Raw genomic sequence first — 17,783 nt, forward strand, 5'->3', positions numbered from 1 at the left:
GGGATATCCTTCTCAACCTAAATGCATAGCTGGGGTGGATCCCCAGGGAGCTAAATACAGAAGCGGATGGCCTAGAAAAAGCTGGTGTTCACAGGGATGTCTTATTTCTGAGTTGTATTTCTGTGTACATTTTTTCTTTAAGAAGACTGTTTTGGGCTTGTTTGTAAGACTTTTATTCTGATTCTCCACCCACCCTTTGGGTGGTGATATCTGTATTCTCCTTTTTATCTTTAATGAAAGTTACCATTTCTTATCAAAAAAAAAAAAAAAAAAAATCTGAGTGAACTATGACTATGAGACATTCTATTAGAAAAGAAGAACTGACTCTAAACTTTGATGGTAGTGCCCAAGGCTCCACAGGTCAAGCAAGAATTGGAGGTGCAATCCACGGGGAAAGGGGGAATATTTGATGGACTATGAGACATTCTATTAGAAAAGAAGAACTGACTAACAAAACCAAGGGTTTTTAGAGATTTCTTGTTTAAAGAGAACTGTTTGCCTTTGTAATTCTGCCAAGCCACTCTAGGCTTCAGTACATCCTCTCATGTACTTCTTCTTATTCTGTCTTCAATAAAAGTTACCTTTGTTTCAAAAAAAAAAATGGCAGTCCAAGGACTTCAATGATCTAGTTTACTTCTGAGCATTCTTATTCATTACAAGGTGACCAGTTTTCTACTGTTATCCTGCCCTGCTCTGTTACAATAGTAAGTAATTCAGTATAAACCTCTCCCAATTCTAGCATAGTTGTCAAGGCGACGCCTAGGCCACTAGGCAGTTTTCAAACTCTGCCTCACCCAAGCGCCATGTAGATTTTGTATTAAGCGCACGCCTAGGAGACTAGGCGGGTGCCTAGGTGACTAGGTGGGCGCCTAGGTGCAAGACACATTAATACATTGATCATTTAATATTTTTTATATTGTTTTTTACTTTTTTTTTGCGGCAAATAGAACCTATTACACATTATCAATCTTTCTATTAGAAGAATATTAGCAAACCTTTTGTCTTCTTAGGGTTTTATTTTCATGGCAGAACTGAATAGAAGAGGGAGAGCTGTCCAGTCAGGTTTGTTTCACACACAGTCCTGTTGCTGCAATGCTGCATAACCAGAAAGGAAATCTAAACAACTTCAAATATGCCAGGTATGCCAAATGAATATGCCAGCAAATCTAAACAACTTCTCAATTTTCAGTCTGCTTTGGATCACTTATTCTTCTTCTTACCTTCTTTGTTTTCAGCCTGTTTTTTCTTCTTTTTTGTTGGTTTTTTCCTCTTCCTTTTTTTCTGTCTTTTCCCTACATTTTTTTTGCATGATTTTTTTGGAATAAAACAGGGGCTCTGCCCCCTTCTTTTCTTCTTCAATTTCCTTCAATCTTTTCACCCTTTTGGTCTTATTCATTAACCTGCACCTTTTTTTCCTCCTCGAAAATCTGGAACAGGGGTTCACCCCTTTTCTTCTTCAATTCTCTGAGTTTTTTCATAATTTTTTTCCTCTTCATTGGTGATCTGCAACAGGAGCTCTGCCCCCTTCTTTTCATTTCCGTCTTTTGTTTTAGTGTTTCTACGGTTTTCCTTGGTCTAAAACAGTAGTGGAGCCCCTTGTTCTTTTTCTTTTTTTGGTCTAAAACAGGGGCTCCACCTCCCTGTTTTCTCCTCAAGTTCTTTTTCTTTTCTTATTCAAACACAGGGCTACGCCCTCTTCAGTTCTTCTTTGAAGTCCAAATTTCTCTTTTTAATATTCTGTGTTGCATACTTTATGCACAACTGCAAGAATCATACGCACAAAATTTAGTTTAGAGGATTGTAGGTTAATGTATAAAACCAAGTAACAAGCTCACAAGAGGTACAAACATGTAGGCTTCCTATTTTTTGATTCCATCACCTAGGCGAGGCCTAGGCACCTAGGAACCTGGGCGCCCCATGGTCGCCTAGCTTTGCCTTGGCACGTCGAAAACTATGAATTCTAGTAAGACTTTCATTTCAGCAAATGGCAAAAGACAGGCCTTTTCCTTTGTTTGAATCCTCCCCAATAACTACTTCCAGGATTTCTTTCCAATCCTCAACTTTGTCCCAAACCTTGATGACCTTCCTCTTGTTGATTTTGACAAAAGGACTAATATTACTTGAGATTTTGATAAAAGGACAAATATTACTGTTATTTTCTTTTAGTTCTTCAATAAGTCCCAAGTAATTGCAATAATACCACTTACAGACAGAAGTTATGTAAGAGCATGAGTTTTTCTTTTAGTTGATATGAATATCAGGTAACTAGTAACAATTATCAAAAAAAAACTATATCAGGTAACTAGTAATAACAGCTTTCTTACATCGTAATCCTAATAACTTTATCAGAATTCTATTTATGCTTTTCTTTTCTATTTTCCTTTTCTTTTTGTCGGTAAGGGGTTTTCAGCATTCAAAGTTTTTGAACGTGTAGTACCTGGATATTTCAGCATCAAATACAGTAAAAAGGAGCCACTCCAGACAATGTGAAAAATGAGGCTTTTCTGCAGATAAGCGTGCCAATCTCAGAGCTTCCTCAATTTTATCCCTCTAGTGAACAATAAAACAGAAGCAGAATTACAATGCCACAAATAGACAGAATACAGGATCCTAAAATAGAAATAGATATTTTCATACACTTTACCATGTAAATCACAAAAGAAGAAAACTTTCCAAAGCATTGGGGTGCAAGGAAATCTGGTAAGGGGGACATATTTTTAATAGTTTTCTTAACAAATATTTCAGGCACTCATACATCCAGCTCCTGAGAAACTTTGCTAGAAGGAGCTAGTTGTGAAATGTGATCTCATCAGACAAACTTCATTACAGAATTTTTTAATACAAAAAACATTTCACCAGTAACAGTGTCACCAATCTTGGATGACATTTACTAACTAGAGACCAAGAGATCCTTGTTAACCCAACAAAGGATAAAGGCCATTACCCAAATGTTGGTCCCAGCAGGGTCGACTGGATATGGACATACACTTTCGCATTTTCTTTGTACAAGTTGGCTGCTCTCTGACTCAAACCCATGTTCTCATGCTTGTCAACATAAGGTTTTACAATTTCATTAACAAATGGCCCTTTGCTGGACCAACAAGAGATGAATCCAACTATCAATCTTGTTCTCTTATTTCACCCTATCAAGAACAATGTTTTTCTAAAGCATTGACTTGATAAAAGAAAGATCTTTGCAATTCATGGTTACCAAATCTACCAATAATTTACCCAAAAAAACTACTAATAAAAGCCTCCAAACGTTGCAGTAGTTGAACAGAGCATAGTTTACACAAAATTGAAGCTCAAAACTCAAAAGTTGCTGATGGCTGATAGGAAACTGCGCATCAATTACCTGAAGAAGGTGACGCAATAAACAGTGTAATATTGTTTGTGCTTGAGGAGTAGGCTCAAAACAAGGAAACTCTGTGCATGATGAAAATGACATTCTCTGGGAAACACCAACTACAACACCAGCATATGGAAGAAGCCCCAGAGGGTAAACCTCACGATCAAATTCCAGCTCAGGATCCAACTATGGCAATAACAAGGAGTCAAAATCATTCAGCCACCTTAATGAATAACACGACTGAAATAACCACACTTCAAAATATCAGCTTTAGATTAAAAAAGTGGAAGAGAAAAACAGAAAAAACAAAAAAAAAAACAAAATGTAGGGATTAATTTTCAAAAGCAGTTTGGGACAGTTTCACTTGTCCACATCAGTTGAGAAAGCACATGTGACAGGGTAGGGGATGATGCATTTATCCACATCTTCATCAACTCAATGCAAAAATTAATGTTTTTTTTTTTTTGAGAAAATGAGATCACACACACGTAGCAGTTAAAAATATTATGAATAAATAGGCATCAATCCATGCTGCACTAAAACATGAAAATGGGATTGAATAGCTACTCAACTTAACCCAAACAGCAATTATCTTCTCTGCCCAATTTTATGTTCAACATGTTAGAGAATAAAACCTATTCAAGGACCTCACTTGACAGCTTAAGCTTTTAGGTTGAATAGTTCTTTAAGATGGTATCAGAGCCAGTTTGATCAAGTGGTCTAGTGTTCGATTCCTGTCGCCCCCATTACAATTAATTAAGTTTCAGTACAAGGTTTGGGTGGGCCTGTGCTGCCCATGCTTCAAGCCCAATGGGATTTTGTGGGCATGTTAGAGAATAAAACCTATTCAAGGACCTCACTTAACAGCTTAAGCTTTTAGGTTGAATGGTTCTTTAAGACAACAAACATCTTTAATAATTTATCAATTCATATAGAGAAAATATTCTAAAGAGGTTCTATGCTAAAGATAAAAGACTAACACTCTCAGATAATATAGTACAACTAAGATCAAGACAATATCTAAACTATAAAGTGATATAAGCATGAAAACACTCATACCTGCAAAAAATCCTCCTGCTTAAAGGAGTCAACACCAGGAGATGGATACCAAACCTGCAATGATTAGCTTCCAAGCATAATCTGTATCAGACAAGTAAAGGAGATATAATAGTAGAGGTGAAGAATGCACAGATTATAGAAAAATGTTAATAGACTATAAATGCTATAGATTCATACATTCCATTACCTGCATTCCTCGGTGGCCATAATCTAACCAAGAAACATCCTCAATAAGATTCGCTTTCTCCTCAGTCTGACCACAAGTAACCCAAAACAATTCAACTGAATCCGTGAGCCCTCGTTCACGCCCATCATCCAAATCAAGTAGTGAAAGTTCCCCATTTGTTCTCAGTATTAAGCATCTGACAAATATGATACAATTTAGCTTCTGATAATGCTATTTGAGTAACTTACCATTTGGATATATAAACACAGCTAAGCGCACCTAGCAGGCTGTCTGACAAAGGGATCTGATGAAGATGAAAGATGGTTTCTTGAGACAAACTCACTTGAAGGCTGTTCTGGAATGAAACGCATTGCTGCAGGATGGCTCTTTGCAGTCATTATCGAAAGTTCTCGTACTGTAGAAAGCTGTTCGTCATTTTATTACTTACGAATGTATGCATGGCTGATGTTCAAGCTAGAGTACTGCAACTCCCAGAGAAATAAGAACATAAAGAAAGTTAACTAGGAGTAAGTCCCCTACCTGCAAAGTTGGAGTGTTAGAAGGAGACAATTCACCAATGATATTCACATGGAAAATATGAACATCAAATGGACGATATGTGACAAGTATATAATCTTGAAATACGTCCATGACAATTGGCTTCCCAAGCAATGGTTTCCGGCAAAGCAAAGAACTCTGATCAAGATGATATCTTGGATAAAAGAGCAACTCGTACCTGCAAGACCTCAATCAATATTACTTTTATGAAGGATTGTGCACTAGAGAAATGAAACACAGAGAAACAGTATATTGACAGAACCGTAACCAATGCTTTGGGGTCTGAACAAATTGAATTGGGATTCAACTAGCATGAATTGTAAAATTCAATTTGAAAGAAAATAAATATCTAGAAATATATAAGAAAAAGAAAAAAATTCAAAAGCACAAGTAGAGAATAGGCACATTACAATAAGATGGATTTTCTACATATAAATAGACTCCTCATTATATACAAAAATGCTTATGAATTATGAAAATATTATGTAATCTAATTTATCATACATTTGGATTAATAAATTTGACCATCAAAACGCCCTGAAGCATATGCCAAAGGCATTGACACCTATGAGGCATATGCCTCAAGCGCAAGAGGCAATACTAATACAGTACGGGATTTGCACCAACTGAGTAAACATTTACAAAGTTGGTTTTCGAAAACCCATCTTAGTACGTATAGGGAGAGGATGATACAGTACAGAAAGAAGCTAATAAGTTCTATGCAAGTGGGGACCACTGCAAGACATGCAAGAAGCAGAGGTGACGACACCGACCCACTTAGTAAATATTTACCAAGATAGCATCATCGCGGAATTTCTATCTTAGTTCGTTTTTACCAAGTTAGTGCCACCGCAGGATTTCTATCTTAGTTCATATTTACCAAGTTAGCGTTATAGCGAGATTTCCGAATTTATATTCAATCAAGACTTTCTTTTTTGAAGATATTTAGTAGGATTATAATAAGAAGTGTTTTATTAGATTAGGAAACTTTCTTTGTAGGAGGCATAAGGGTGTAAAAAAATCTATATAAAGAGTAGTTAGGGAAAAGCTAGGGTAGTTTATGTTGATTTTCTCTTAAGTATTCGGTGAAGAGTTATTCTTCCTATTTATTTTGGATTTAGTTCTTTTCTTTGAAGCTTCTCTGAACATGATTTGTTTCCGTACTGCGCCACATACACCTTATACATCTTTTTCATGAGGCGTGCTAGAGGCGTACACCTCATGCACCTCACACCTCATATAAAAAGACAGAAAATGAAAGAAAAAAGAAAGTAATGGAAATGAAAAGAAAGGGAATGGAAAGAAAAAGAAAGAGAAGAAAAGAAAGAAAAGAATGAGACCCTCCTTTCTCTTCTTCCTCCTCCCCCTCCTTCTTCCTCCTCTTCCCCTCCTCTTAAGGAGGATTACGCCTCTCATGTTCTGAACTATGCTTCACACCTCTAGGTAGTGGAATGCCTAACATCACACCGCTGCATTTTAAAACATTGCTTTCAGACTTGGTCATCCCTTAATCCTCATTTCCTCAAACAAGAAATCTTTGGCCTCCAACTTGTTGTCTCCACAGAGCCTCCTTCCTCCATCTCTTCTCCACTAGCCAGTAAAGGTGGTGTATCTTCTGTATCTTACTCAACCTCCTTTCTTAACCTTCCTCTATCTGTTATCAGTCTGGAAGAAGATAAAACTGAAAAGGAATGAAAGAGCCTATTCATATGATCAGATCTTGGGCTCCGATACCATGTTTTCTGTGTAAGAATCTTGGGAGAAAAGAAAAGAAGAGACAAGAGAAAAAGGAGCTGGAACCAATAGAATAGTTAGGGTAGCAGCCTCATTTCATCATTATATATAGGGAAAACATATAAAATAAGTAAAAAGACAATATACCCCCCACAAAATATCTAAATTAAATACTAGAACATACCTTCTGGTTTCTGAAAAGACTCTGAAATCCCCTGCTTGACAAAGTCACTGGACACGGGGTACCCTTCTGATAACTATCCATCATATGCCATTTACATGTGATGTCACATGATGGTTAATTTATTTCATAATTTCGATTTTACCCTTTATTGGTCAAATCCAATCCAACCCCTTTGAGATCAAACAGACCCTTCTACGGTCGCAAGTGTGGTCAACACAAGCACTGAATCTATAATCACTTTCCTGGTAAGACCTACAGGTCTGTAACTGTTCCCAAGGAATAAGATGCTCTCAGCTTGAATTACTAGTGCCATTTTCAACCCAAACCACAGGCAGCAACTAGAGCAAGAAATCCTAATTATCAATGAAACATCACCCATGCTTCCATTCACCTGTGACATCCCGGTGGCCTTCGTCTTCACTTGCACTAAGGTTTTGTCACTTTCTCATCTCATTAAGTGCTCTCAGGTCTTTGTTTGGGGTTGTTTAGTTCTCTGTAAATCAAACCCTAGTGCCTCCCCCATTAGAATCTCGCCTGTAATGCCTGCAATGTCACAGCAAAGACTTTCTTGTACAGATACGATGCTGATTCTTCTGTTTCCATGGTGGAATAATGTTCTAGTGTATAGAATTCCAAATTGAAGGGCTGGTTTAAAGGCGATGTTTGGCAAGTCTTTCCGTGTGTCTTCTGGGCTTCAGCAAGCTCAAAAGACCAAAAATCAGTCTTTTTCCATTTGGTAATCAAAAGCTGGAAAGATGAGAAAACGCATGTGTGGAAAGACCCAAAAAGACCAAACACTCCAAATTTCAGGAAGCTTCAAATGATGCTTTCTGGTCTTTTGCGTGATGGTCTGATGGTAAACACATATTTAAAAGCCTGATAGACTGAGACGCTTGCCAAACGGTCTTTATCTTTAAAGACAAGAGCCCAAAAGCTCAGTATGTCTTTTGGCCACTTGGGCTGCTGGAAGATCTTTCTAAAAAGACTTGCCAAATGGCCCCTTTGTTTTTCAAAACGAAAATTGAAGATCTAGTTGCTAGAATTAAGGGGGTATGATAGTGATGGGGGAAGTAGGTGATATGGAAACCTGAGGCAGAACAAGAGTCCAGTAAGAGAAGAATGTGATGAGCAGAGGGCATGGATTAAGCAGTGGAACAGGGAAAAGGAGGAGAAGCAGTGATTTCAGTTATGGATTTTTATTTACTGGTTGTTTTTGATATACGAAGAAGCTAATAAGGAATAGAGCTGGTTTTGATAATTTTCTACAAATTGGTAATGGCTCTAGCATAAAAATATTATGTTTATACCAACAAAAATTTCACCCCTTTGCTTTGACAAAGCATGCTCCAATGTTAATTCAAAAAAACAAGCTACCGACTGTTACTCAACTAGTTTCTCTAAATATTGAACTAATTATTTAAATGAATCCTCTATTAAATCTGGCTCTGTTGATGGTGCAAAATAGCAGAGAACAACTGGCAGCCTTGCTTGTTGGGTTATCAGACCCTTCCTCTCCACCCAATCCAAATCACACTACAAAGAAAAGAAGGTATGGCTGTTGTATAAGTGCTTCTATTGAAGAAATTGATATTCCAAAGAATGATGGGGGAGCCATAGTCCACATTCTGAAATTATCTTTGGGAAACTTCATGATTTTTTTTTTTGAAATTCCACCCTAGTTTTATGCAAGCAGTTGTCTTCTTGCCTCTCTACTTAGGTGTAGGCATCCTCTGGCTTTTTTTCTTGTTCCAAATAATACCAAAGGAGAGAAAACAGTGGGGTTCTTGATGCGGTGTAATTCTGTGATAGAAATACCTTATGTATTTCTGCTGGTACCTAATTTTTGAGAGAGGAGATAACTGCTGCAACTCTGCTTTTAAATGACACTCCAATTTCTTTGATGAGTGTGTGAAAAATCTGTTTTAGAGAGAGAGTTTTCTGGTGTGTTTCCTGTCCATCGCTGGTAGTAGATCTCTGATACTGTTGGTTGCGGTGGTTGCTCAAGTAGTGGTGGTGAAGATGAATGGTGGACGGGTAAAATTATAATTTTGAAAATAAAAACATTTTCTTATGTTTGCCTCCAAAGGGTAAAACAGTCTTTTTGTCACCGATCACCAAAACCAGAGCTTTTTAGTGGCTTGGAGTTTTTGACTGTGTTCCCATTGCAGAGTGAAGAGTGTTTGAGTTTGATGGTAGGCTCCTGAGTTCAATTGATGGGTATTCTGTGGGTGGGGGTTTCTCAGTAATTTCCTTATTTCCATTTTGTCTAGCATCAGATTTCTAGAATGGGTATTCAATCTTTCTTTCAATAATGATACTTTTTAATGGATCATGACAAAGGGGGTTTAGGATTGAGCACATTGTGGATGTGTTTTGGCCCCTTTTATGCAGCTAAGTTTCCGTTTTTTATTCTTCTGAAGTGATTTGATTGCATTCTGAAATGCGTACTGGTTTTCTTTTAGTCCATTTTTTATTCCACATACATCTTGCTGCTAACCTTTTAGTCCAAACTCATACCTTGGCTTATAAACATCACGTATGCCATTCCTTCATTGAGTAGCAAATTTTCTGGTGACAAGATGACTTGTTTTGGTTGCTGGCTTGCTCTTTTCACCAACAGTCATCTTTATTGTGAACTTGTTACCAATAACCATATGTAAAACAATTCTAGGAGGCTAGGATTACTGCCTTTGTGTTCATTTTGTTTACCTACTGTTGTTTGTGACTATAGACACCTTGCTAGTTCTTTTTTTCAAGGACACCTTGCTAGTTAATTCATATAGCTACATTAAATGAAATTTTGTCACTGTTCAAATCTTAATACTCAACTTTCATTCGAAAATTATATTTGTGCGTCATCTCTTTTGGATGGAAGATGATGGATGTCATCAAGATACTACTGTTGGATTCACATCTGGGCCGCTTGGGTGATTAACATGTATGACAAAACCAATTATCAAAGTATCAGTATCGGGTATCATATCAGATAACTCGGATACAGATACAGATATGCTTTGGAAACGCATGGATACGAATGAAAGATATAGAAACGCTTGGATACACTAGTGAAATGCGTACAAACCACATAAATACATTAATCATACTAAACCAAAAGCTGAATTATCTATGAATAAGATATAAACACATGAGAAATGCATAATTCAATAGGCTATATGAAGAGAAATATTACAATAAACAATACCGGGACTCTAGAACATTCAAACATTATACAATTTATAATTATAATTTTCAATTTTTATTAATTTTGGGAATATTTATTAATTTAGTATTTATTTAAATAACAACTATTTTTTAAATAATAAATATGTTTTCATTTTTAACATATGACGTTTTTATTTTACACATAATTGTAAAATAAAACAAATAAATCATTTAAGGTAGATAAAATAAATTATAATTAATTTTCAGTTTTGTTAAATTTTTTGGAAAAATTAAATCTTAAATTATTTGTTTCAGTTTTTATAATTATAATTTTCTGTTTTCCATTAATTTTGTTGGGAAAATTTATTTATTTAGTATTTTTATATAATAACTATTTTTTCAAATAATAACTATGTTTTCATTTTAAACATATAATTATGTGTAAAATAAAATATATAAATCATCTAAGGTAGATGAAATATATTATTTTATAATTTTTAGTTTTATTACTTTTTTTGGGAAAATTAAATCTTAAATTATTTATTTTAGTTTTCATAATACTATTTTTTAACTTGTATTAAAGATGAAAAACAATCCAAAAATACTCAATGTACAATTTTGTCAAACTAGACACGGATACACCTCCATATCGGTGTGTATTGGACCGTATCCACCAATACAATACGATATGGCCCGATACGGAGGTGTATCGTACTGATATGCACGACTCGTAGGATACATATCTAGTCATAGCGTATCCTGTATCCATGATCATAGATATGGATATGATACACCCCTTATCGAGAGTATAGTATCGATACCTTAATCCTTGGATAAAACTAAACCTATTAATATGGATTCACAAATGTATGCCCTTTTCCTTTCTATCTTATTTTATTGTTTTTTTTTATTTTTGTATTTAATAAGTGGTCTTGACAATAGTTATTCGATGTCACTTCGTTTTTTCATCTCAAGATGTATGTATCAGAGAAAGTTCACTAACCTGATCTGTGAATCTGTTTTATGTTAGTTTGTTGTTTCAAAATGATAAAGCTCTCAATTTTATCTCCCACTGAAGTGCTATTTGTAATCATTTTTATTATTAAACTAAGTTTTTGTTAGTGATAAAAAGAAATAATAAATCTCTTAGTTACTAGAATATAGTTAGAGCATATTTCTTGAAGTTTTTGACCATCCTCCCCACCTTGGATACGTATTAAGATATTTAGTCAAACGTTAGTCAATGCAAGAGCATTTTTATTAGAAGCTCTTATTACTTCTTTCTTTTATGACATCTGTTGATAGTGCATTGAATCAAAAAGAAGGCTAGGCTTATATTGCAAATATAATAGGTTAGGCTGGTCTGAGCTGGTATCCGTAGAATAAAAAGAGGGCTAAACTGGGTGTGTTTGGGCTACAAATAAGCTGTCATTTGTAGTAGGGAGACCACAATGGTTAGGTTTTAGGGCTGAATTTTGCTACAATAACTAGGTGGTTGATGTGTACAGAATGCATGTTATATACAAGTTTCACCAAGATCCTTCTTTTTTGTTTTTGAGAATTGATAGGCTTTCCACTGAATTTTGTAGGAAATTAAATTAACAAAATTTGGTAAACTTTTCAGTCATTTAATTTATTAGATTAGAGAATAATGAAGGTTGAATACAACTAGAAGAAAGAAATAAGCTTAATCTTAGCATCCTCTTTTCTTCCCTATCTACTATAAATTTTTCTTATACTTCATAATTTTCCAACGCAGATGGAAAGGGAAAGGCATCTCATACTAGCATCTATTGTTGGTGTTGCAATTTCTTCAATATATGTTGTGCTACCAGTCTTAGAAGAATACCAAAATCATATAGATAGAAAGCCCTCTACTAACCGAGATGTACAAAGGGTTGATTTGTTGGATCAACTTTATAAGAAAAGAGAGATTGATTGTTATAATCAATTAAGAATGGGGAAGGAGGCATTTGCATGGTTATGCAAAATACTTCGAGAGACCGGTAGAGTAAGTGATACAGTGTTTCCAGGCTTCTCCATATAGTTGCACACAATGTCAAGAATCGCACAATGAGCTTTCATTTTGACTGATTAGGTGAGACAGTAAGTCAACAATTCAATAGAGTCTTAGATGCAATCTTAATTTTAGAGGATAGATACTTAGTACAGCCAACTGGAATAGAGGTACCTCCAGAAATTAGATACAGGTCCGATCTCTAGCCTTATTTCAAGGTATTCACTACTTTCTCATTAATACTTTTTATTTAATCTTATAATTCATAATGAAACAATAATACCTAAAGTGGTGAAACTTGTAACTAGCAGGACTGTGTAGGAGCAATTGATGGCTCACATCTCCCTGTAAAAGTTCCAAATACAGAGGTTACTAGGTTTAGAGGTCATAAGTCATACCCTATCCAAAACATCTTAGTTGCATGCTCGTTCAATCTAAGATTTACATATGTCTTGCCAGGATGGGAAGGTGCAGCATCAAATTCTAGGGTGTTGAGTTTTGCCCTCCCAAGAGAACATAGACTTTATGTGCCAGAAGGTACAATAAAAATCACAAAAAATGCAAATATACATTTAATTTTGCTAGGTTACAATTATATTAATTTCATGCTTTTGTAATTAGGTAAATACTACCTAGCCGATGTGGGTTTCCCACTAAAAACAGACTTTCTCATACCATATAGGAGCACTTGATATCATTTGAAAGAATGGAGAACACACACCAAAAAATGTAAAGTAACTCTTCAATTTTTGTCATTTTTCTATAAGAAATATAATTGAAAAGATTTTTGGAGTGCTCAAGAAACGTTTTCCCATCATAGTATCTAAACAACATTATCATTTTAAGACACAAGTTAAAATTGTGAGTGCATGTTGTATCTTGCACAATCATGTCATGGGTGTCAATCCACGTAATTACATCATGAGGCAATTTGAACAAGAGGACCACACATTAGAAAGTGAAGGAGTAGATGATGATGATGATGAGTGTGATGATGAACAAGAAGCACCACAAAGCTCTATGCCTTCTCAGCGTGCAAGTATGTAGAGTGTAGAGATGGAGTTCTTCTATGTGAATCCATTGCAAATATGATGTGGAATGACTATCACTTGGCTCGGTCCCGCAATAGACATAGATGAATTAGTTGTTCATCGTATATGTTTTTGGAAGTAATTTTTGTATTACTTTATAATGGACAGCTTTATATATGCGCATATGAAAACATTAGGTGTTTCTATTATTAGTTTAAGTAAAATTACTTTTTTATTTAAATTCCTTTGTAAGATTTAATACAGATGCCTGAATTTATTGCATAGATGATAAATTTTTGCTTGTTACATAATTAATAGTATTTTACAGGAATGGAAGGACAAGGCAATGGGAGTGATGCTAAAATCAATAAAACCAACATGACTTGGACTGTAGAAATGGACAATCACCTAATTGGTGTTTTGGATGAGCAAGTCAACTTTGGAAATAAAGTTGACAAAAGCTATAAAGGTGTCGCTTATACAGCTGCAAGTGGAGCTATTATCTCTAGGTTTGGAATAGATTGCAAAAAATATAATATTAGAAATTGTCTAAAAACTATTAAGAAAAAATGTGTTGTGCTCAATGCTCTTCTGAACCAAAGTGGCTTCTCATGGAATGACCAAAGAAAGATAGTGGAAGCAGAGCCAAAAGTATGTGCAACCTACATAGAGGTGAGTGTAATTTTGATTACTTATGATTTATATTGCATAACTTGAAACTTTGGAAATTGTGTACTAAATGTGTTTTGATCATTAGGGTCACCTAGAAGCCCAACAATTTCGAAGGAAGTCAATAACAAACTATGATCAATTGGTTGTCTGTGGAAATGACCAAGTGACAAAAACCGGTGCAGAAACTACAAGAGAGATTCTTAGACAAGAGTCAAATTCAACTACTTATAACAGTTGAGATACTGGACAACACAGAGGATAACATTGATGATATTGACATTATAGGAGACCGTTCTTTGTAGGAAAAATCAACCAATGTCCCTAAGTGCATAGGGAAGCGAAAGGCTTTGGAGATGGTTGCAGACAAGATTGAGGAAGTGGCTACTAATCTTGGGAAGTTAGCAAGGGTTGTCGAACATGGTTTTGGAGTCTTTGGCAACAGAGAAGATTTGGTTAAGGATGTTACTTTGTGCCTTAGTAGGCTGCCAAATGATTTAATACTAAAAGCATATAGCATCATTTCTAAGGATGAAAAACAAGCTATGACATTTTATGAAGTACCGAAAGGACTTAGGAAGGAGTGGATTCACATGACTGTAGACATTAACAAGAGCCCGTCCTATAGCAGCTTTGAAGACTTTTGATGGTTGAACATAGATGACTAGTATTTTTGTTTATTTTTAAATTTGGATCTTGGCTATTGGTGCTGTTTGGGTAGACTTCTACTTTTGTACTTTTAACAGTACCAAAGTATAAAGTACAAAAAATGTTTTTACTTTGGGGTTTTTGCTTTGAAAAACGTTTGGGTAAAAAATTTTGTGAAGTATGCTTTCCGGAACAAAAGAACTATTTCTTGTTTGGTTAAAGCACGTTCGTCCATACTTCCGGTAACAGTTTCCGGTGGTTTGGTGGCTGAGACCGGCAATGACAGTGTAACTCTAATAGCGGCGAACGGAGGTAGGGCCGAGAGTTGTATCAGAAGGTGGTCACACATAACCACCCATTCACACAAAAGCGGAAGTACTATTTTGCCAAAAGCATGAAGTATAAAAATCCGACTTCGTGCTTTTGGGGTATTTGTACTTTTAAAAAGTATAAAAGCAGAACCACAAAGTATACAATACAAACACTATATCATACTTCTGTACTTTCAAAAGTTTGAAAGTACTTTAAAGTCCATCCAAACAGGGCCTTAGTTTTTACAAAGTGTTTTGAGCTGTAAAGATTATTTCTGCACCTCTTTTTTGTATTTTGTTTCTGATGCACAAAAGTTTTGATTAATAGACTATAACACATTGTGTTACCCGTGCACATTCTTTTGTATATTTTTTGTGGTGCATGGATCTTAGGAATTGGCAATGGGAAGAAAACTGCTAATGGCGAGGTAACACCCCTATACCTTATGATTTTCTTGTTTAAATCTACCAAATTTCACATTGGTCTGTAAACCTAAACTTTTTTTCAACATCTCTTTTTGTAGATTGATGCTAACTGCAGGAATTGTCAAAGCATACCCTATAAGGTAACACTCTTGGAACTTGTGATTTCGTTGTTCAAATCTACCAAAATACATTAATTTAGGATCTGATCTTTGATAAGCTTTGCTAAGTCAAAAAATATTGCTAGTGCCTTTGAACTTTAGTTGGTGAGATTGTTGAACTCCATGATGAAAAGCCCACCTTTCAGATTGTTAACTTATTTTTAATGTATTTTTCTCTAAAAATTATACTCCAGAGATTGTTGAACTCCATGATGTATGTAGGTATAGCCTAAAGGGAATATGAAAATACTAGAATTTGGGAGGACTGGCCAATTGATGGGGGAAATGATTCATGCAGAAGTTGTTATATTTATGGCATTATAATATATCCAAAGTTTGATATACAGATTAAACCAATGTTCTGAAACAAGACTGATCTGGTGAATATGATATTTGGTGTTTTCACAAAAAAGGTGAAAACTGGCCTGTTCTTAACAGGCTGATCTATTTGATCAACCAGTTCACTTCAATAAAAACTGGCCTGTTTTGGTAGTTCTGAGGTTGATCAACCAAATTATATGGAGGCAGCTACCTTGCTTGAACCAGGTCCCCTAATTGGTGTGTTCTATGTAAAACTCAGAATGAGGGCTGTCACCACTTACTGATCTCTTGCTCCTTTACTGCAGCTTTATGGAATTGAATTTTTATGTTGTTTGAGTGTAGGTGGAACCTATCATTTGATACTAGCTTGTCGTTTAGTCCATCTACCTTTGTATGGCATACAAAGAGAGGGAAAAAAGGAACACCAGAATTTTGTTGTGGACTATTTGGGAAAAAAGGAACACCAGAATTTTTTGTGAAAAAGAAAGGAGATTTGCAGAAGTTAAAGAATGTATTTTGACAAGGGCAATTCAGTGGCTGAAAACTCTAAATCTCTTTGATGCATACTCTTTCGAAGACCTAAGGAGAAGCTGGTTAGCAGTGGCTAATACTTCTACCAGGAAGGACAGATATGTGGTTTAATGGATGCCACCTAGGGAGGTGTTTATTAAGCTGAACTTTGATGGGAGTAGCCGAGGTAACCCTGGTATAGGAGTGCTGAGAAATAAAGACAGTAGCATTATATCTTTGTATTCAGGTCCTGTGAGTGTGGAAGACTCTATAAGGGCCGAATTACTTGCTGTTGTGCAAGGAATCCAGATCACAAACCAGCTAGGAATAGAGCATCTGATTATTGAAGGGGACTCCTAAGTGATAGTGGGTTAGTTGGAGGATCCGGACTCTGTGATCTGGGGATTTAGAGATCTTCTCAAAAGGGTTAAATGGCTAACAAGGAATATGACAATCAGAGTTCAGTGGGTAGGCAGATCAGAAAACTCAATGGCTGATTCACTTGCAAAACAGGGGGGTTTCTCGGGCTACTTTATTTTGGGATTCTGTGTAATTTCTTTTGAACTTATAATTCAGTAACTAGTTTTAAAGGAAAGGTTGCACCTCGTGCCTTTCCTTGGGCTGCATGTAACTCTTATTTGCTGGTTTAATAAAATCTTACTCATTTATCGAAAAAAAAAAGTACTTTAATAGTTTAATATAATCATCAATAATTATATTAAAGTACTAAAATTATTGGTCAATACTATCAATGAAATTACAATAATAGCCTTTAGTACAACTGTTATTTACCTATGGAAAAAAAGTACCATAACTCCTCTTATGGACCCTTAGTTAGACCTATAACAGTAAATAAGCAAATCCTACTACACCTAGAATTCAGGAAAGTCTATATATACCATATTGGCACTCAAATTTTAACTTTAATTCCTAAAGAACTCCAAATAACTTGTAAAATTCTACTTTTTTAACCAACTTTGCTAACCAAGCAATTATATAAATAAATTCCTAATTACAATATTGTTGGAAAGATTACAAAACTCAAAATCTCTCTCTCTCTCTCCCCTTCACTTTTCTATTTCTTCTCTTTTGTTGGAGTTCCATTACTGTTTCATCTCTGTTTTTAGCCAGCACAAGATTTTACCATTGCACCAAGCAATGGCCCCTCCTTTCTTCAATCTATCATCCTTTCTATTTCCCACCTAGTGGAACCCTAGGTTCCCCTCCCCCAACGGGTTTATTTCAAATTTGTCTTTCTTATCTAACACCTATCCATCTAAACATATTTAGGATCTAAATAATTATCTCGCGATTTACTCAGAACTGTACTTCTTAAGTGAGGAAATGCACATTTCCTTGGACTTAAAGAATGTTCTATAGACCCATACAAACATCACATGTGCAAAATTCTTCCAGGAACTTGGATCTAGAAGATCAAGAATGCATTGTGGAAAAAAATAACAAAAAAATTGGGAATATG

General features: G+C 35.5%; 1 protein-coding gene across 2 annotated transcripts in view; it reads right to left on the bottom strand.

The window, feature by feature from the left end:
- Positions 1–17,783, bottom strand: part of LOC104610662 (uncharacterized) — a 66,975-nt gene that overhangs the window by 40,087 nt on the left and 9,105 nt on the right. For both annotated transcript variants that reach the window (XM_010277394.3, XM_088889461.1), the window contains exons 8-13: positions 5,115–5,310; positions 4,854–4,999; positions 4,596–4,770; positions 4,409–4,462; positions 3,356–3,535; positions 2,438–2,550 (exon numbers count right to left, since the gene is read on the bottom strand). In XM_010277394.3, the coding sequence (XP_010275696.1) occupies positions 2,438–2,550; positions 3,356–3,535; positions 4,409–4,462; positions 4,596–4,770; positions 4,854–4,999; positions 5,115–5,310 (864 nt within the window). The remainder of the gene's footprint in view (positions 1–2,437; positions 2,551–3,355; positions 3,536–4,408; positions 4,463–4,595; positions 4,771–4,853; positions 5,000–5,114; positions 5,311–17,783) is intronic.

The sequence above is a fragment of the Nelumbo nucifera genome, chromosome 6, assembly GCF_055504915.1.
Source record: "Nelumbo nucifera cultivar China Antique chromosome 6, China Antique-T2T, whole genome shotgun sequence".
In the NCBI taxonomy this organism is placed as follows: Eukaryota; Viridiplantae; Streptophyta; class Magnoliopsida; order Proteales; family Nelumbonaceae; genus Nelumbo; species Nelumbo nucifera.